General features: G+C 19.8%; 2 protein-coding genes and 2 pseudogenes across 2 annotated transcripts, besides 2 other annotated features; 1 reads left to right on the top strand and 3 right to left on the bottom strand.

Annotated features, from left to right (window-relative positions):
- Positions 1 to 1,882: 1,882 nt before the first annotated feature.
- PmUG01_03012500 (Plasmodium exported protein, unknown function) lies at positions 1,883 to 3,028 on the bottom strand (the record flags this gene model as incomplete). Its single annotated transcript, XM_029008751.1, has 2 exons — positions 1,883 to 2,809; positions 2,939 to 3,028. 2 exons carry the CDS (start codon positions 3,026 to 3,028, stop codon positions 1,883 to 1,885), a joined length of 1,017 nt encoding a protein of 338 aa, XP_028859347.1.
- An 8,939-nt stretch (positions 3,029 to 11,967) lies between these two features.
- PmUG01_03012400 lies at positions 11,968 to 12,598 on the top strand (annotated as a pseudogene).
- Positions 11,968 to 12,598: a sequence feature (Plasmodium exported protein, unknown function, pseudogene).
- Positions 12,599 to 16,654: 4,056 nt separating this feature from the next.
- Positions 16,655 to 17,569, bottom strand: PmUG01_03012300 (Plasmodium exported protein, unknown function; the record flags this gene model as incomplete). Its single annotated transcript, XM_029008750.1, has 2 exons — positions 16,655 to 17,350; positions 17,486 to 17,569. 2 exons carry the CDS (start codon positions 17,567 to 17,569, stop codon positions 16,655 to 16,657), a joined length of 780 nt encoding a protein of 259 aa, XP_028859346.1.
- Positions 17,570 to 21,841: 4,272 nt separating this feature from the next.
- On the bottom strand, positions 21,842 to 22,903 carry PmUG01_03012200 (annotated as a pseudogene).
- Positions 21,842 to 22,903: a sequence feature (STP1 protein, pseudogene).
- Positions 22,904 to 23,361: the final 458 nt, after the last annotated feature.

Here is a 23,361-nt window from a genome sequence, read left to right as displayed (position 1 = left end):
ATATACTCATGTAGATTAGGTAACTATTTTTATATTTTGAGAATTCTTTTCTTTTTTCACCGTAGTTCGTTGTATTCGTTTCGTTTAAATTTTCGTATAACATGACGTTAGATCTAAGAACTTCCCTTATTGAAGGAAAACAAATGTTATATAAAAATAAAATGAAATTTTACTTCCTATTATATACACATATTGAAATAGGTGAAATTTTTTATGTACAACATGTAGATCGTTTTTGAAATAGGATATACTATAATTAAAATGCATATGTATTAATAAACACATTTTATACAGCATAAAATTTTTTATTTCTCAAGGTGTAATAACTTTTTGATAACAATTCACTCTCAATTATTTGATATATAAATGTGACATATGTACATATAATTAAAGAGTCTAAAAAAATTGTTTATTACTACAATTAATGGAGGAAACAACATAGCATAATTTTATTGATATATAATTAAAGTTATATGTCAAGTACTTTTTCATCTAAAAGGAAAGTTTTATTATTATATTTACACAAATAAGAAAATTTAGATATTTACAATAATTTTAAAAAAACAAAAAGATAGATAGAAAAATGTTTTTATATTCATTAGTGTTTATACAATATATGTATTACAATTAATATTCAAAATTTAAAACGTCTTAAAAGAATTATAAATTATATCTTAAAATTTATATTATACGAAAAAATTACATGACCCCTCGAAGTTTTGTACTTGCACCAATATAGACCTAATTGTCCTTTTTTTTTTTAATGATACATTTCAATTGGGACATGGTTAATTATATGCAAACTATAAAAGAAAAATATTAGAGAAATTATAAACGGAGAAAGTACGAAATAATTTCTTGAATTTCTTTTAAATATTTACAGAAGTAAATTTGCATAACCGACATCATGAAAAGAATATGAACCTCTGTGAAATTCATATTGTGATAATCTTTCTTAATTATAGCTGAATCATTTTACATTATAAAGAAGAGTTAAATTAAAATATAGTTCTAAAATAAAAATTAAGTAAGAAAAACTATAGAAAACTAAAGAACAATACATACATGAATTCGTATCACAAATTCTATAACAATTACAAAGAAATATAGGTATAGAGCATTATGGGAGAGATATACATGTCATTACTGACTAAGAAAAAGAATAAAGAAGGATTAATTCCTTTAAAAGAATTTTCGAAAAATATATGAACTGTATATAAAATAAAAAAATGAAATCAATAAAATATAACAGTACATATATTAACTATGGATGGATAGTTCGTATATTATAAGGTTGATGCCACACATTAATAGAAATAAAAATATATTTTGTTTTAAATAAGTATTAATAATATATAATTACATTTTATTTGAATAAAATAATAAGTTTTAATTATTTATTTAAACATTCTTATAAGTAAAATACTACAAAATGATACATGATTTTTAAATGAAAATTGCAAAGTTTAATTTAACTATATAATATGATAAATTTTAAGGATTTAAAAAAAAAAAAAAAAAAAAAATATATATATATCTATATATATATCTATATATATATAATGCATAAAACTGTTAGTAGTTTTTATGCACGTATATGTAAAAAATAAAACAATTATGCAAATAATCTAAAAGGATAAATATTTGCATATATTGCACTAAAACAAAAATCAACGTAAACAAACTATAAATATTAAGAAAATATTTATTTTTTATAAGGAATGAAAAATTACCTTAAAGTAATTGTTTAAAATTTAAATATTAGCATTAAAAAATATATATATTGGGGTTATTCTTATGTAACTACGTACATATCCCCTTAAAATTGTAAAATATTAACAATGTTTAGAATTATATATAAGTTAATAAAGCAATATTATAATTATTGTTGTGATCTCATATGTTCTCTGAACGTTAATCTCATAGAATCTAATTTTATTAATTTATTTAAAAGATAAAATAACATTAAAATAGTTCCACCGAAAAGGACAAATTGAGTTGTACTATAATTTAAACATCCCATCACAAATGTCATGATGATGTTTATTACTATAGGTGCAAATACTTTATAATGATTTATAAATCTTAAAATTTTTTTCGTTGTACTCATCTTTTGGGGTTTAAAGTTGTTTCCCCTATAATCAGATTTCAGTGCACGGTATATTCCAAGCTCAATGTTCTTGTCTAAATTCTTTATATAATTAAGAAAGCCTGACTTCGATTTTTCATTTTCAAGCGCAATACTTTCTAACTTTTCTAGTTTTGCTACTCTTTGCTCATATGGTAAATTTTCGTCTTCATATGGGGAATATTCATCTCTTGATATTTCATTTTCTGAAAATTCATTTATTTCTGAGTTCTTGTGATTATTTAATATACCATTATTGCTCAACTTAGAAAATTTTTTTTTTTCTTCTTGCTGTTTTTTATTATTATTATCAGCTGGTAAATAATCAATTGATGCATATTGATCCAAGCTATCATTTGAATCATACAAATCTTTTTTTAGATCACTATTTATTGTTAATACTTCAGGTATAGATTCAAAACTATCAAAATAATTTTGATATTTTCCATTCAGCAATAGATTATATTTTTTTGGTAAATTCTTACCATTTATTATTGAATCAAATTCTTTTCTAAAAGAATTTTCATTATTGTTATTCATATCTAGTTCATTTATTTTCATGTTTGTATTTCTATTTACACCAAATAGTTCTGTGTCTCCTTTTAATAAGCGAAAAGTTCTTGTATTCAATATGTAACTTTGACAGACTTCCTTATTCCAAGAATTTCCAAAGGATATTAACTAAAAATCAAAACAAATGTTCATCATTTAAGAAAAAAATTTTAATTCTATTATCATTTATAAATTTTTCAATTGAAAACAAAAATATGAAATAAATTTATAGTAAAAAAATTCTTAAATTTATTTTACTTCATGGTAGTACTCGAATAAATATATTAAAAAGATTAATGTAGATACATTAACCGCAAGAGATACTAATTTATTTGTAACTTCTATCATATTGGACTTCTTTAAAGTTCTTAAGTTAATCGTGCAACAATTTATTTTTATATAATTTATATTTTTTCTACAGTATTTAATAATATTCTAGTTGAATTATATTTTTTCTTTTTTACTTTCTATTATTTTAGAAATTAACATAATTCAATTTTTTTAGATTAATACCATAACTATTTACTAAAGCGTAAAAAAAATGAATATTAATAATATTAAAAAAATAAAAAAATGCATATTAAAGAAAAATATTTTAGTATATTTTTCCTATATAATATTGTTAGAAAGAAATAACATTAAAAATATATTTAAATTTAAAAACTAATCGTTAATTATATGCAAGAATGCAACAAATGGGTTGTAAATTTACAGATTTAAACTAATTTTATTTTAAAATAATATATACATGTCAATAAATTAATAAACTATTTTGTTAGTATGAATGTAATACAGATAACATTTTAATTAAAATAATACGACCTTAATTTATATAAAATATAAAACATTTAGTTAATTATTGTTCTAATAAACTCTTTGGTTGCATGAAAGTAATGCATTTACGAGTAAGACACAACTGGAGTTTTACATTTATCATTTTTTTAAGATTAATTCTGATAAAAATAGGTGAAAATGAAATGAAAGAAACGTTATGAATATAAAATTTAGTTATATTAAAATATGCATGTATATTATAAAATATTATTATAGCATATCTGTATATGTTAATTTTAAAATAATGAAAGCACTTAACAATTAATAAAAATAAGAAAAACAGTTAAAATTTTTTTATTTACGTTGCCTTTATTTTTATTATAATTACTTAGGTTATATTACATTTTTTAATTTTAAATAATTTTGCGACATATTCTGATTTTGTATATTTAGGTTAATATATATATATATATATATATATATATATATTTGTCTATTAATTCTTGAATTATAAAAAATATTGTAAGATAACACGTTAGAACAAGAAATTTATGCATTATATCTTGTATATGTTGATGTTAATTTAATAAGCAATTTTGCAAATGAAATAGATAATAAAATAAATTTCCAAACAAAAAAAATTAAAATTAATAATTAGTAAAAAATATTTTTTTTTTTGAAAAGCCTGCATAAAAGTTATTTATAATCATAAGAACTTAATTGGTACTTTTATAGGTATTTTTTATAAGTATGTTTTTTATATTTTATACTTTACAGAAAAGGAATATATAAATATACAAAATGATTTCTTAATATATCTTATTATATCGGATTCGGGGGCATTCTCATGTGGACTTAAAGAAATGTAGAATTACCATGAAGCGTAATATGATTTTTATTAATATTACATAAATTAATATTCAAGCAGAATTAAGTTAGATTATTTCATTATTCTTTTATATTAATGTTATCCTTTTAATATTCCTTTAAAAATAATATAAATATAAATTTTGACATAATATTTATATTTTTATGTTTAATGGAACAATTATGAATGTTTAAAATTTTTTTTCTAATTTATTTATTTTCTTAAGTAAAAAACATTATAATTGGTATTAATTGTATACTTTAAATACGCTTATTTGTAAATATAATTTTGTATGCACATATAATGATTAATTTATATTTAGGTTGAAATTTCGTTATTTTTTTGTTCTCATGGTAATATAATATTATTATATTTTAATTTTAGATATAAGTGATGTCATAAGAATGGTCATTGTATTTTTGAACAACAATGCACATTTTATTACGATATATAACAATAGTTGTCCAATATTATAATTAATATATCATTCATAAATATTACTCTATAATATATATATATATATATACACAATATTTATTTTGTAAAATTTTAAAAATTTTATGATAATAACATATAAAAAAGGGTCTGTTTTGTTTTAAGGCTCAAAGAAAACTGCTTTTTTTAAAAAAAATAAAAAAATGGGTTTATTTATATAATATATTTTTACATATATAAGAATATCTTAGAAAACTTTTTTTTAATAAAATAATTATTGATTATTCTCAATACAAATCTAAATAAATATATTAAATATATTAAATATTTATTAGTAAACACTAGTGAATTATTCAAATTACTTGTAATAATCTTTTAATTGGAACTGCACTTGAAAAATTTTTATCGAGGATCACCTATAAAGTATATGAGGCTTCCTTGTTCGTAAATTATAAGGGTAAAAGCTAAGTTAATTTTTTAACACCAAAAGATTAATATTTAATCCATAGTTTTGTTCTTGTTATTTTTGAAATATAATAATAAATCTGAAATTAATATATATTCAACAAAAAGCGACATATATCATACATATTTATGTCAAAAGTTACTAAAAAATATGTGTGTATAAATATATAATTATTAAATTCGTTGTTATATTTTGTTACGAAAGAAAATTATGCTAATTATTTATATTAATTTTTATATTAATAAAATATTACTTCTAATAAAGTGCTTAATTGGAACTTTGTACACAACATACAATTGAACATGATTCTGGAATTATTATTTAAGTGATTGTAAAATTATATATATATTAAAAACATTGAAACCTCATTTTCTTTCTTCTCTATAATTTTACTTTTTAATGTATAATTAACATATAACAGAATATCTGTATTATTTGGAAATATTTTCACATTTAGAATTGAGGTTCAGGATTCATGGCACAATGTATATGCAATAAGAAAAAGTTTACATTCTAAATATTAAAAATACGGAATTAAATAATTGTTATTAAAGCATTATATCTATATTATTATTAAATTTAAAGTTATATATAGTAAGTTATTAATGTATTACTAAACAGCAACAATTTAAAAATATATAATAAAAGATAAACGTTTATGGGTTTCTTAAATGCTACGAACTATTTAAAAATAAATATTAATTTTTTATTAATTAAACACATACATGTACTTTAAAAGGGAAATTGTATATAATATTGATATTCTAAGATTATAATTAAAAATTCAAACATAAGTTTAAGCTAATCCGAGTTAAACAATTATGCTTTACACCTTATATGCTGTACATGTATGAATGTTAGCAAAATTTTAGTAATAATTCCATTCACAAAAGATGAATTCGTTTAATGAATGCAGGAACTTATAGTTGATATATATATATATATATATATATGTATGTCAATTTTAATGTCACCTTTTGTGTGGAAAAAGCTAAATGCCAATGTAATTTAAATGTGAACAGAAATTTACGTATTAATATATAATATTATATTATGAAAAAAAGTTAATTGATTTTTAAGAAACAATAATATTAAAATACCTAAATATATGTATTATCCAAAAAAAAAAAAAATGTATTGTTGAGATTCTGATCAGAAACATTGTTACAATTTAAGGATCACAACAAATTTGTAGTTGTGTAGTAAATTTTAAAATAGTGATAAATGAGACTAAATACATAGATTAGTTTTAAAATATAAATTTATTGAATAATAATATGTTATTTAATAAAAATTATAATTATATGGTAATAAAAACAAAAACAACTTTTAAAAATGCAAAAAGGAAAATAACGACATATTTTGTGAAAGGAAAATGCATTACATAATTTAATTATATAAATTGCGGTTTGATGAATTAGTTAAAACAAACATAAAATAATAGTTTTTTTATAATATTACATATACAAAATAAATAAAAAAATATCGTATATGATGAACATTTTTCTTAAGCTTTTAAACAGAAATAACAATTTCAACAAATATTTATGAAGTGAGTTATTATTATTACTTTGCAATAACAAATAATGTAAAGATAATTAATATAATAAATTAGAAAAAAATGAATTCAAACATTATAAATACATTAGTTCTACATATATTTTTTCTCGTAAATATTTATTAGTAGAATTACAAGAAAATTAACGTTTTTGAATTTAAACATTTATACGAGTAACTTTTTAGTATGTTGATTTTGTTTGTTCTGAAGAAAAAAATTAGAACTCTTCTAAAAATTAAACTTACATGCAATAATTGGATTAGTTTATACACGTGGGATTATGTTAATAAAAGACTTATTTTGCAAATAAACATTAGAGCATATAAAAAAAATAAAGTAAATACAAAAAGTGAAAGGAGCAGAAAAGAACTAACATCTATAATTACACTAGATAACACAAAAACATATGTAGCAACGTTGTTAATATAAATGGAGAAAATACTCCAATTCTTTTAATGAAACATAACAATTGTTTAAATTAGTTTTCATGTTTAACAAAATAATCTTTAGTATTTGGAATAGATTTCAAGAAACATAATAATTCTAATTCAACTTTTGAATCTATTTTAATTAAAAAGTTTTCTTATGCTATATTTACTTTTTTTTCATAATCTTCCATAACATCTAAAAGTATTTAATATGTTCCTTTTTTTTTTTTTTTTGTGTCATATTTTTCAATTTAAAATATTCATCATTTTTTATTCTACCATACCATATTTTATAATTAACATCATATTTTAATGCATCAAATTTTTTTTGTAGTGATCATAATATTTAAAAGAATCAAAGAGGTAATTAAAATGGTCACATGAGTTTAATGTGTAAAGTCCTTTTTTCAAATTTACATCCTAATTGAATGGATCAGATGACTTTTCAAAATCACCATAAAAATTGAATTTATTAAATAGTTTCTCAAAATTATGATTGTTCAATATTTCAAAATACTTTTCAAAATTGTGGTTATTCAATAACATATGAAAATGTTTTCGAAAAATTGAATAAATGTATCAATGTATTTAAACTATTTTCAAAATATTATCTCATTCATTTATATATATTATTCTTTTTTTCATAGTAGCATATCTCTTTTATTTTTATATTTTGTTCTTTCCATTAATAATCTGCTAGCTCTTACAATTGTGCGTTATTTGGAATTATGTTTTTATTCCAAGAATTACCAAAATTGTTTAGCTTAAAATAAATAATAGGGATCAATATTTAAAAATACATAATTATTTCTATATGGACAAAATTTATTTTAAAAGAAAAATATAAAATAAATTAAAAATGTAGAAATACTTTAATTTTTTTTTTTTTATATTCCTCATTAAAGTACTTACATGGACATATTGAACTTGTAAATAAACAAACGGTAATTAAAAGGAAAAATATTTACACGTTTTTTATATTGCATTGTATTTCTTTAAAGAAATAAAGTCAATCGCGCAATATAATTTTAAATAATTAACATTTAGCTTCCAATTTTTAATAACAGTATATACCCATTCTTTCCTTTGCACTTTTATATATATTTTTAAAATTCAAATTACTGTATTTTCTTTAAAGTAAAATCAAATATATTCTATAATAAAGTATCAAAAAAATAAAATAAAATAAAATACTTATATATTAAAAAAATTTCTTTAATAATCCGTATAAAAATATTTACCCGTAAAAATAACTGGATTCAATCGATATTAAAAGTAAATAATTATGTAATAGTAATTAAATTACGTTCAAGAATAAATTATTTCAGAAAGGGAAATAGTACAAATTAACGTATTCGTGAGTTAGCTTTTATAAGAATGTGGATTAAATGTAATAAAAACTTAAATGTGTGTTGTTATTTTATATATTTATTAAATTAGGAAATTAACTTTTTTAAAACCCACTACTGCATTAAGATTATGTTAACATTTTAAAAGTTATTCTAAGGTGTTATATATTAAATATATTGTTTTTTAATATTATTTAATCTAATGTAGATTGAAAAAACTATAAAAAGTATGCAATGATAATAAGCAATTCTTTTGAAGTATAGTTGCGTACATAATGATTGAACATAATAAAGATCGTATATATTTTAATTTAAAATAATTAGTGGACATTAATGAAATAAAATATAATTATTTTAATGACGTTAGTTTTATTAGTATATTATATAGCATGCATTTAATTTTTAATTTTTCCTTTTTTGAAATTAAAAAAAATATTATTTCAATCGTTTGATATATGCATATATGTGTTTATTGCGTAAGTCTAATAATATTAGTGTAAAAAAGAAAAAAATAAATATATTAAAGCCATGAATTTGTTTACTCGCAATTTTTTTTTTTTTATAATAAACATTTTTGTAATATATGTAGAACATATAATTATAAAAATAAATAAATATAAATATATATATATATATATATATACAATAAAAGAAAATTTTTTAATTTAATTGTTTAGATAGTTTTTTTGGCATGTACAAATGTCCAATTATGAACACCATGGTAAAAATGTATACATATAAATGAAAATTACTAACGAGAAAGTAAGAAAAAAGGATAAACAATAAACATAAAAAAAATCATTACATCTATTAATGTATATAATATGTTTATTTATAGTATTAAAAATTACATTATAATTTTTTCATTGGTAATTCAAATATTACTATTTTTCTATATTTTTCGAAACAAATATTAATATTTTTGTAATTCATGAATTTATATATTTGTGTATATATATATTTTTAGGGGATCGAATAATTTAAACCCACGTCTAATTTATTTAATTTATATGTAAATGATCAGGCTTTCCTAAATTTAATTATATCATGTATATGTATTCATAGATGAATAACATTATGCTAAAGTATGATGAACAGTTATATTAGACTTTTCATTTCGTAAAATATGTTTTTCATGTTAAGATATTAATATTTACTGGAGATATAATAAAGTACATAATGGTATTAATGTGTTTTTCCCAATAAAATATTATATTAGATCTAAACTTGCCAAGGTTCGTCAAAATAAATAGTAAAAGTGTCATTTACATAGGGATACCACAGATATATATTTTGAAAATATTGTAGTTTTAATAAAATTTATTAAATTATCATATAAATAGAGTGTCTCTTCATATTTACATACACAATTGACATATACTGAAAATGATAAATTTGGTTCATATATTGATGCTTTTTCGAAAAAAATTTTTAGTGATAAAATGATTATTTATTCAAAATATATATTCATGTAATTCTACAAAATTGCTACATATATAACAGCATCATATTGTCTGAATTTTACATAGTAAAGATAAACTTGGACTTAACAGAACATAACTCATCTTGGTAACAACATAACATATTTCGTATACTCATAAACTCCAAATATAAAAGGAGGGTTAATATTAATTTATATATAATATAAAAATTAGTTAATCTTAATCCGTTTTAAGCTTTAAGTAAATGTGAGATTGATCTATAATGGAAGAAGTATATATATCAGAAAAATTCACATGTATTCAAGCATATCTAACTATAAAAAATAATTTCTACTGTTATTCTTATTAATAATGTTGTTTTAAATTATTATTGGAAAATATATTTTATTTTAAAAAGTTGTTCCATAATGTTATAAAAGGTTTTAAGATAACATATATGAAGGATTATGTAATATTCATGGTTTCCCAATTTTAACCATAAGTTTGTGTGCATTTCCACTATACTTTTTGTCAAAGTGATACCCATATTATATGAACAAGACATATCATTAAGTAATATATATATATATATATATATATAGATATAGATATATATATAGAAATAGGACTACTCATTATTTTTTTCATGTAACATGTATAAATTATATACTAAGGTAGAAAAGAAATAAACTAGGTAATGTACTAAAAATAATATAAATGTAACAAAAATACAACTTGAATAAGTATGTCATCGTTTATACTTTAAATATCAGTATAGCTTCATAAATAGTTTCTAAAAATAGTAAAAAAATAATTAGCCCACATAATATATAAAATTCCCGAAATATTATTAATAATGTGTGTGCTCATTTACAATACAATAACTGAAGTTTTGTTTCCTACTATAACATTACTATAAAAATTGAAAAAAGGAAAAATTTACATCCAATAGATTAATAATAGAAAACCCCCAAAATATAAACATGAAATATAATTATAAACTCTAGTATAATTATTTTTTTCCTTCTATAATTGTCAAATTTATAAATACTACTAATATATTATGAAATAATGATAATTTCCATTTTACGTAAGTATAAATATTTCATTTTTATCTGGTATAAGTTTAAAGAAAGATAAAATATAATGTTCATTATTCCATCCGTAAATATCTTATTAAGCAGATTTAAGCTATTTCTTTTTTAAAATAATTTAACAATATTATTCATATTTTCCAAATACCCAAGATATTTTAATATTTGATTTTAAGTATTGTATATAGATGCATATAACAATGGTAACAACGGTACAGAATAGAAGAAAGACACATACATTGAATATGTATATGTACTAGTTATATGAATATACACCATTTTTTTCTTTCCTATGGTTAAGCAGTCAATTACAAAATGTTTTATACCGTTATCTGATGTACGATTAATTTATATATTTTGAATATATATCAGTGAATTATAATTAATTTTGTGTAATTAGAGTCCATTTTTCATCAATAATTAACATGTAATATTTGAAAAAAAGTTTTTACTTTTTTAATTTTCTACAATTCACTGGGCATTATGTTTATATATATATATATATATTTATTATGTGTAGTATTTAAAACTTTTTAAGAAATACATGAAAATAATAGAAAAATAAGAATAATAATAGCTCATTCAACAGTTTAGTCATTGAAATATTAAGATTATAGTTAATAATATAGTTGGTGAAAACGTATCATTGGAGAAATATTCTATGAAGGAAAAGTTTTTATTACTCACTTTTTTTAGAAATTATACATTTATCTTTTTAATTTGGATATATCACCAATAAAATAAAGTGGTCTAATAGTAACATTTAAGAAAATTTTTTTTTTCTCTATTGCTTAAAGTCCTATTTTTAAAAGTAACATTTATTTTTAGCGCAAAAATCTAAATTTATAATAAGTTTTAAATATTTATGTTTTTTTATTGAACCTATAATAAATGTTGGAGAAGAAATACAATGTAGATAATAAGTTTGGTACAAGAAATTTTCATTTAATAACATGCAGTAAGCAGGAAAAAGGTAAAGGTATTGTAAGGTTAAAAAAAAAGATGTCAAATAAAGGAGAGTATGAAAAAAAGATTGATCTAATAATGAAAAAAAAACCAAAGGAAAAAATAAAGAACCAAATGAATGTTCATAAAATAATGCAGGGAGACATGAATAACTTAGGGTAAGTAAATCTTGTGCATACACAGGAAGAGATTCATATTTAAAAAAAAAAAAATGTTTGACAAAGTAAATTACATAAATAATTTTAAAAATATTACAAATGCTGAAGTTACGTTTTTAGGGAAAAGTATACCATAAAAGGAAGATATACTTTTTGTTTTACCTAGCTTCATTACATATCTTGGAATACAATATTTTTTAATAATGTAAAACTCTAAAGAAATTTTCTCTGAAATATCATATATTTGGATATTGTTTACTCTAATATTTGTATCATTATATATATTAACGTTTATTTTTATACCAACGATTATTTATGTCTTAAATAAAGTTCAAGAATATGTAAAGTTAATACGTTTAAAATGGAAAAGGAATACTAAAACATGTGCTTCTTTCCCTTGATAAGTTGCTTAAAATAAGCAAGATTTGTAATATCCTAAGTTATACGCATAAATAACAAACTTATATCCCATTGCTTACATTTCATAAATCTACCTTCAAGTATTTCGCCTGTTTGATCAGAACAATAAAAATGTACTCTTCTCTATATATATTTTTTTCATATAAATCTTAAATTGTTTTTAAACATGTATTTTAAAAGTATTGTTTAAGCTTAACACGGTTTTATGGATGCATGTGTATATTTTTGTATTTAACTAGATAGTTTTGGAAAATATATGTATTAATATTAACGTATATAAGAAAATTAGATATCATTTTATAAAAGTGTGATAATTAATATTTTAATTAAAAAATGATTCTTTTTATTTTAGTATTAAATGATTATTTGTGGGTGAAATTAAAAATATGTAATTTTAGATTTAAATTAAAAATAAATGTGTCTTATTTTCATGCTTGGTAAAACGATGCGAATGTACTTTATTCCAATGATATATATATAAGTGGAATAATTATATTATAACATTTTTTTTTTTTGCTTTTTTCCCTTGTATTAATTAATTAAAGAGAAATCTTATTTAATTTATAACGTATAATCCTATTAACTTCATTATGCATATATTTCCAATTGGCGTGAATATTTAAAAATAACAAATCACGTTAATTCATGATAATTAATAATTATATCGAGATTGATTGTTTTACCTTGTACGATCAAATTGTGGGAGCAATAAGTAATTTTCTTCTAGTGCTAAACAGTGAATGCTTAGTTGCTATTATAAGCAAAGTAATATGTAACATGCTAAGATGTCGTTGCTAATAAAGGAAATACGAATATTAATAATTAAGTCTGTAAACTTGCTCATTTATCATAACTTTATAATTTCGGAGAGCAAAAAACACATACTCTAATATTATAAAGTTTTAATTCTTAATAAGGAAAAAATTAATTTAATTCATAAATTATTTATAGCACGTAAAAGCATACCCTCTGAATTTATCACAATACAACAATAAATACTTTATTATATCCCTTATTGGCTCATATATTTTTACTATATATAATTGATAATTCTAGTTTACGAGTACATTTGTAATTGTTAGTTTCTTCTATGCAATATGTGAAAAGTTTATATTAAATGGAACCGCTTGAAAGCGTACATCTTATTCATATATTTTACACTTAGAAAATATATAAACAAATTTCATAAATGATATAATGCTTCTAATATATGACATAAACGTATAAAAATACTTAGGTCATGTATAAATATTATTATATAGTATAACTTATTCATGTACAAGAGGAATAAACATAATGAGGACAATTATAATATGATGAAAATTTTTATGAAAAACAGTTTAAATATTATTATAAATTACGATTATTAATTAGTGATTAGATAACTTAAATTGTATTGCTGAATGAATGAAATGTAACATTAAAAATATATTTTATAAAGGGAAACAGAAGCGCTTAATAATAAAAAGCAAAATAATCATACATAAAAATTAACTAATGTTTAACGTGCATAATTTTATTATTAACTAAACACATTTTAATATGCTTTTATCCTAGAGGTTACACTTATGAATAAAGGAGAATTTAACTACAAATTTATGAATAGATATTTAGATAATTAAATATTTCTTAGTATGTTCAACAAAACATATTTTATTGTAAATTTGTCCAATATTTTAAACAATATAATTAAGCACATAAAATATTTGAGTAAAGAAATTATGTACATATGAAGAGTAATTTTATATATTTAATAGGTCCATAATATATATCATCATTAAGCTAATTTTATTCTTCATTATATATCGTAAATACAGTTAATTATAATAAACTCTTATAAAATTTATAAGATAGTTTAACAAAAATTGATTACAAGCAAAAAGTTATAATGACACATACGTTACAATTTTTATAAAAAACATGAAAAAAAAAAGAAACCAAAAGAAAGTATAATTGTGTATATGTACTGTTTTATAAAAGTTAAATAAAATTTTTTTTTTTTTTTTTTTAAATTCATTTTCCTTTTTTTATATGTTCTTTTATTTAAATTTTTATGTTCAATACTTTTATATTTAATTTTGTAGGGTACATCATACAATATAGTATATACAGAAAGATCTATTTTTAACGACTTCATTAGACATTACGAATAAATAATACATAAAAGATTTAAAAATATTCCTGAACATATATATAACAAATAAAATGCTATAAATAACGAAATATAAAATATAATTTCGTACGCACTATTATACAAATGAGCATCAAGGGTTGTAAAAATTTAGTACAATATACAAAAGAATAGCTAGCTCATAGGCACAGCAAAGCATGTAGAGATTTCCATTTCACAAAATTACGTACAAAAATATGAATATTTATGTATGATATAAAAAAAGAATTCTTAGTAATATAAAATTTTTTCATATAACAAAATAATTATTAAATATGGCTGGGAATTTTCCAATTCATTTGTTACATTCAAAAGGGTTAAGTGTTTTAAACACATAAATAATTAACGATATCATAATAATTAATACATATTACTTTTAAATTGTATGTGATATAGCATACAAGTTATGATTCATAAAATTGAATGCCTAGTTTTTATTTATTAATTCAGATATAGTTCAATTTAATGATTAATCATCATACGTATGCTGTATTTCAAAGGGAAGATTAACATATCTATATGGGAGATACACTGATATTGTGAATTTACATTACGAAGAATTACACATCTGCTGTTTTATTATTACCTTACAAAAATTATTCATTATTAGTTTTTTTATCCAACGTTAGATTTTTTGTACAAATGAAATTAACTATTATTAATAAGAACTTATAAAAAAGAAATTACATTTGTAAAAATATACATGTTTATTTCTCTATCTGGAAGGTCCGATAACATAAATAGTATAAAAAGATATAACATTTTGTTTCACATCTTATATTTTTAGTAATTAATCTATTAGAGAAGACTGAGATACAATTTCTTAATGTATATGCAACTTCAGAATTGCCTAATTTTAATAAGAATAATATGCAAATTAAGGTAGGTGTAAAATATATATACAGTATCAAATTAATTTTATTTTACATTAATATTATATATTTGTGTGGAATATAAAGAAAAGAAGGAGCTTAGACAATAAAAGTTGAAAAAATAAATAACATGAAAAATTATTACATAAATGTCATGATATAAAAGATAAAAATAAAATATAATAAAATAATTAATTCATTTAAATATGGACAATGAACAAATGAACATGAAATGTTTTTATTCATAACATAAAAGTAATTTTTTATTACGTTTATTTGCCTCGCAATCAAATAGTTCATCTTAAAAAATTAAAATTTACCTCATAAACAAGCTTTTTATTAAGTAAAAAATTCTTGTTAAATTAATTCTTATATTTAATTAAAACACATTAATGTCTAGTATGGTGTTTTTCTGAGTACAACTATCCTAATTAACATGTAATGCACATGTATGCGAATACAAATAAATGAATTTACATAAGAAGGATAATAAAAAAACTTGATAATATTATATCTTTATATATTCAAATTTATGTTGAAAAGCACATAATATAATAAGCATTAAAACAATAAATTACAAATTCAATAAAAAAAAAAAGAAGAAATAAAACTTCGGGAAAATAATTAAAACAAAGATATATTAGCCGATTTTCCAACATAAATAATTAAAAAATACAAAAAAAAAAAAAAAAAAAAAGGAATAAATAAGTTTACATTTTCTTACAGCAGTAGTGCAAAGTTAATTATATAAATATAAACAAAATAGGTATGTAACTCATTTACACTACACGATATATGAATGACATTATATGAATTTTTCTTTAATATAACTTCAATACTATATAATTCATATATCACATATATAACAGAAGCTTTTATGAACCCTTAAATGCTTAAAATATTATGTATATTAATGTAAGTAAAATAATGTTAGATACTTACAAGAATTTTTTTCCAGCATGACCACAAGAGTTTTGAACTTTTATAAACCCTCTTTAACTTGCTTTATTACTTTTTTTAATATTTTTCAAAAATTTAAAGGAAATATAAAATAACGAGATAAATAACAGTGTAATTGCCGTTAATGCAGCATTAGTATAGTTATTTATGCTAAACAAAATTATCATAGCTTTGGCTATATAAAGTGGAGCAAAAACCATAAGTAAGTTTTTAATAATACTTCCTTCAGATTTACCTTCATTTTGATTGTTCGTATTAAAGTGAAGACTCAATAGTTTTATTACTTCTTTTTCATATTTTGTATCTAATTTCTTCAATAATTTAAACATCCTTGATAAGAACGTTTTTTTTCCTGTTTTATGTTTTTTCATTTGAAACGATTCTTTTTTTAATTCTCCAGATTCTGTTTTATGATTATCATAATTTAATGAATCATTGAAATATTTAACACCGACATTATATACAAACAAATCAGATGATATGGGAACTTTTTCATCATATAATAATGTTTTAAAATTTTTTGGTAAATTAATATTTTCTAGTAACGAATTTAATTTATTTCCGAAATTATATTCATCTTCGTTTACTATTTTCATTGCATTTTTTTTTAAGGAATTGTATCGTTTTTGGTAATATATATCTTTTTCTGAATACAGTAACCTTCTTAACCTTATACTTGGTGCATTATTTAGATTGTTTATATTATTCCATGATATTCCTGATATATTTGCCTAAACAGGAGGGTAAATATTTAATATTTAAAAAAATGTCCCTAATTGAATATTAATAAAATATACATTTTAAGATGAAAATGAAAGATTACACAAAAATGTATAAAAAATTATTGAATATAATAATTATCCTACCTCATGCGCCCATTGGTATATCCATTTTAATAGGATAAAAGTAAAAATTTTAGAAAAAAATAATTTATTTGTCTGTATAATCATATCGAATTTATTTTGTAGATTAAAAATAATCTGTGAAATTAGAATATTTTGTCTTATACTTTTTTCGATAAAATTAAACCGAAAATACAATTTTTTTTTTATTGTATTCTGCTCAAAATTTAAGACTTTTTAGCTTGAACAAATGTTAACTATAACTTATATTCAAAAGTAAAAAGCGGAAAAATTATATAAATAAAAATATTACAGTAATATTTCTATATAAAAATATTATTAATATAATATATATTGAACAGGATTTAAAAAGAAATTTAAAAAAATATAATTATTATATAATAATTGCTACTAGGCAAGCTGTAAATAAATTATTTGAAGAGATTTATTTATATTAATATATTTTCTATGTGTATTAATAGATTGTTTTGTTAATTTAGTTATAAAAATCGATAAAATGTAATAATGCTACTTGGCATAATATATATGAGGCTTTTGAAAAATAGTATTTAAATTTTTTCTGTTTCTTTTAGAATTCTTAAAAATATTTTGAAGTTATCTAACATTTTAAGTAAACATATGTAAATTTTATCTAAAATAATTTTCAATTAGAAAAATATTTTTTAAACAAAAAATACCCATAATAATATGGATTTAATACAATATAGTATCATGCAATATATGCAATATTAGTGTCTTCAATATTTTATTCAAAAATACATAATAAACTGTTAAAGGAAAAAAAAAAATTTTATATAAGTGAAAATTCTTTTATTAATATATTATATAAGATGAGATCTAGTTTTGTTTTTAAACAATATAAATCATAATATAATAATATGGTAGTTGCAGAGTCTTTAATATTAATTCAAAATTTTCAATAAATGTCTATTTTTTTCAATTCCAGCGATTAAAATAAGAAAATATAATTAAAAAAAAAATAAAAAAAAATTAATAAAATTCAATTTATTTATATATAATAAAAAAACATTATAAAGAAATAAAAGTAAAAAACTAATTAACATTTATAACACTTTTTAATATTGTATTATTACTTTATTTACATTATATAAAAATAAAATATTTAATTACCCGATAAAAAAATGGGCTTATAGAAATACATTAGAACTATTATGTCAGGATCATGAATTAGTGAAAAAAGATGAATTAGCATTATGAGTAATAAAGACATTATTAGTTTTAATTAAATATATTATTTTTTCATTATAGTGTTAAAAACATATTAAATTTATTTCAGCGATAATTTATTTACTATTATTTAACTATATATCTAGAAATTATATAAATATATTTCCCATTTGAAAAGTTGTTCTATAATATAAAGAAATAAATTATAATATAAATTCCTTCCCGATAACTGACTAAGTTTATAATAATTATACATATTCTATTTATATGTTTATTTGCACACGTATTCATATAAGGTAAAATATATTTTGATGCAATTTTTTTTTTTTATATATTTGGATGTTTAATCACATATAAATTCATATCTATTAGTTAGTTACCTTAAGTTCTTTTATTATATATATATATTAAATACATTTAAAATTTTTAATTATATTTATATTTTTTTTTTATAAATGAATTCAGAATAAAATGTGACGACTTATGTCTAGAAATTTAATGAAAATATCATTTATATGTAAAACTTAATAATAAATAAAGTACCTTCAAAATACATCTATTTGAAATTTTAATAATTTTTGCATAATTTCTTATAAATGGAAAGAATATTCATATATATGTAAAAGAATTTAATTTTTTAAAAATAACAAACTTGAATATCATGTAGAATATTTTTTATGATCGTTTCTAATGAAAATGTTATAAACCATTAGTAGTTATATATATGTCTATAATTATTGCGGTGGGCAATATTTATTAGCAGTGTTCACGGCATTTCCTTAATACCAATAATTAAACCTTAAGTTTCGTTATGATAAAAGAGTTTTTAAGGTGATTATCATATAATAAATAGTTAATGTGGATAACACATAGATTAATAATGCTTTCACAATTATGAATGTTTTAATATAATATATGAGTTACTACGTTATATAATTCGAAAAAGACTATTTAATTTAATGCATCTTTTTATTCGTGATGCATTTTTAATATAAAAATAAGTAATATAACCGTAAATATTCAAACGAACCTAACTGTCATAAAAATTTAGATTCAATGGCCTTTTAATATATATATATACAAGACTAATATTAACACTTAACATATTAAATATTATTACTTGTGGATCATGCGTTAATGTGTATGCAAAGGATTTATTTTAAAAAGTTTTCAAACTACCTAATATAACAATTTAAATTTACCATATGAAGGAATATATAATACCCGTAGTTTATTGCAATATAACCAATTTTCATAGAATCATTTATATATCTCATTGTTAATAATCATATGTGGTTAATATAAATTACTGTTAAACTATGTGAACAAGTTTTATCTATTATAGATATATGTTATACAAATAATGAAATTTCAGATTACTATGAATTTAATTAAATTATAATGTGCGTTTTAAAGAAATAAAAAATGAATAATTAATTAAATAGATAAAACAAATGCAACAAACAAGCTGTATGAATAACAATACTGTATAATATTTTTTGTTGTCAATATAATAATGTTTGAATTTGTACTAAAACTAATTAATAAAATGTCTGAGAAATTCGAACTTTTATCTAAATTTAGAACATGATAAAATTTTTATTTGTAAAAATTAAAAAAAAAAATTTCCTTTTTTTTGTCCAGTTATATTACATAATAATAAAATAAAAGGAAAAAATTTAATAATATGTTCTTAATTTTTAAAATAATTTATTCGAAATATTAAAAGAAGAAGTATTAATGTAGCTATATTTTACGTCCTTTTTCTTAAATATTTTAACTTTAATATTATATTACAGAAAAATACTAAATACTATAAGTGAATAAATGTTCCATTTTTCTGTTATTGAAGATCACAAATAACAAATATATAATAAATACATAATATATATATAATATATGTTTAATTATACATATGAAACCTGTTTACCTCTTCATAATTATCTTTTACATTAATTTAACAATAATCATGTTTTTCAAGTATTCAGAAATATTTTAAGTTTTAATTTTAAGTATCATAAATATAATAACTTATTGAAATTATGAAAGTAGGACATATATTGTATATATTTTATTTTATATTAATAATATAAAGTATTTAATATGAGCAATATAAGTAATGTATCTCTGTATTATATAATTACTTATTTTATGTACATAGTTATCATATTTCTTATTATTCAAAGAATAATTATTAATATTTATTTGTTTAATTACAAATTCGTTTAAAAATAAATCCATTAAATATTATATTATACATGTCATAATATGTAATTCAAGATAATGTATAACATTATATCATAATATAAAAAAAAGTGAATTATCAGATAATTTAATAATATTTTTTTTCCAATGGTTCATTAAAAATGTTCTTATTATTAAACATGCAAAAAATTAATTCATCTTATGGTAAAGCATATGATTACATTTTCTTATATAACTATAAAATATCAAAATTAAAATACGTAAAGAAGTTTTAGGATAATTAATTATTTGAAAAAGACTTAAAAAAGATTAACAAACAATATATATGTAACTAAGGACATTCTTATCTAGGGTACTCTTCTTCTCTTTTATCTTATTGTTGTCGGAATATGGTTCTCAAAATAATGCATTGTGTTAATTTAGTTATATATATACATAAATAGTATGTGTTTTAAAAAAAAATTACAATATATATCTTATTATTTTCCTAAAATAATATGTTATTAAGAAATCAGACAAAGCAAATTACGTAAAATTTTATTAATTCATATGCTAATATTTAGTATATAAGAATTAATTTTTTTTTTTATATGAACTTTAACATCGTACTGCTTTTATTGAATTGAGAATTAATATAACTCTATTATAGATATTCTTACATAAATAAAACAAATTACATATATATAAAATATTTTTTAACATAACTTCATTTCATATTTTGTAAATCATGCTTGATTTTACCCTTTATATAGTTCATTATACTTTAAGCTTTTTCCTTGTTTCCGTCAAATACGAAAAAATTTAAGGAGATATCTGTTTAATCATTTATTTGGTACAACTTGGATGTGATTAGAATATATTGTGAATATATACTTACTAATTACTAGGATGTACTGTTCTTTATTTTGATCAGATTTGTGTACATTATTTTCATTATCTATGGAATATACATCTATATTAGATTATCTAATCGTGTACCTCCTGTATAAGGAAGTATTCACCTATATAAGCATGCATGTTTTTATTTTTACTACTTTCTAAGGCATTTCCTTATATTTCAATTATGTATTTTTTATTATGAGATCTTCTATTTAAACTTTCTTCCGATCTCCATTAATTTATGGAACTATCAAAATACAATTCCATAATTTCTAAAATTTCTTCTTTTTTTTATTTTATTAATTACCATCATAAGAACGAGAACCCACATTTTTTTAGTTACTTTTTTGTTACTTATCTATATGATTCTTCATGCCTTAGTTACTCCATCTTTCCCTATTTATTGGTGACACCTAATTTTTAGTTTGCACATTTTCATATTCATATGATATATTCTATAATTACTCTATTAATTTCCTAAAAGAGTCCTGTTCAAAATATTGTTCTATTATCACACCCTTTTTTGGCATCTCGTGTGTCCATTTATCTTTTTCTTATTCTAAAAAAGGAATTTTTTGAATTTCATTTGACAGTTGCCTTTATAATTCTTCATTTTTTTTTAAGTAATCTTGTTCTTTTTTTCATTCATTTTTCAAATTATTAAACTTTTTTCGATTTTTCTGAAATATTTCCGGGCTATTCTTTTCATTAATTCAGTAGAATTTTTTTTTTTTTTTAATATCATTGCTATTTTTGCTAAATGCAATTTTTATTTCACTATTTGTTAAATTTGTATATGTTTTTTATTCCTATTTTATGTACAATTCTAGTAATTCTTCTAAATGTTCTCCTTTATAGAATTCCAATTTTTCATTCATGCATTCTTCGAGTGCTTCAATATGTACTTCTATGTCAAAATTGAACCGTCCTTTTTTTTTTTTTTGACAAATTTACATTTTTTATAAAGTTAGGTTTATATATTTTTATTTTTTTTTATTATTTCTTCGTTATCACATATTGGGTTTTCTAAATTATCATGTGTTAAAAACTATCTTTTTATGTGAATATATAAAGGTACTAGAATTCTATGTAATATCACTTGTTTTCTTGACTTTTTTTTTTTTTTTTAAACATTAGTATTAAAGCATACTAAAATATAGGATGAACATAATTATAAAATAAGTTATTATATTAATAAAATGTTTATCGAATATTTTAATACATAAGTTTTATTTTACTTTAATAAATACAAAATACAACAATAATTAGAAACATTATTGAAATAGATGATATGTATGTGTTACATGAATTAATCGTTGGACTTATAATAACCTTTTAAATATATATGTTAATTAGTGTATTTATTGCAAAAATAGAAGAATAAGCAGAATTAATGGTACCTCTTATTTTTGGAAATGTTGGAGAAACGGTTAAAGGTAAGCATGGAAGCGGTATTTTAAAAGATGGCAAAATAGTTGTAGTATCATGGGATATTCCTCGGACTACAAGTTTCTCTATAGATAATGTAACATTAGATGATATATTTGGATCTGAGGGCTCATAATTGTTGTTGTTTATGATACTTTATTTTGCGTAAGTTATATTTC

This window comes from Plasmodium malariae, assembly GCF_900090045.1.
Source record: "Plasmodium malariae genome assembly, chromosome: 3".
Lineage (NCBI taxonomy): Eukaryota > Apicomplexa > Aconoidasida > Haemosporida > Plasmodiidae > Plasmodium > Plasmodium malariae.
The sequence above is the reverse complement of the archived record's forward strand: the minus strand, read 5'-3'. Positions and strand labels throughout refer to the sequence as shown.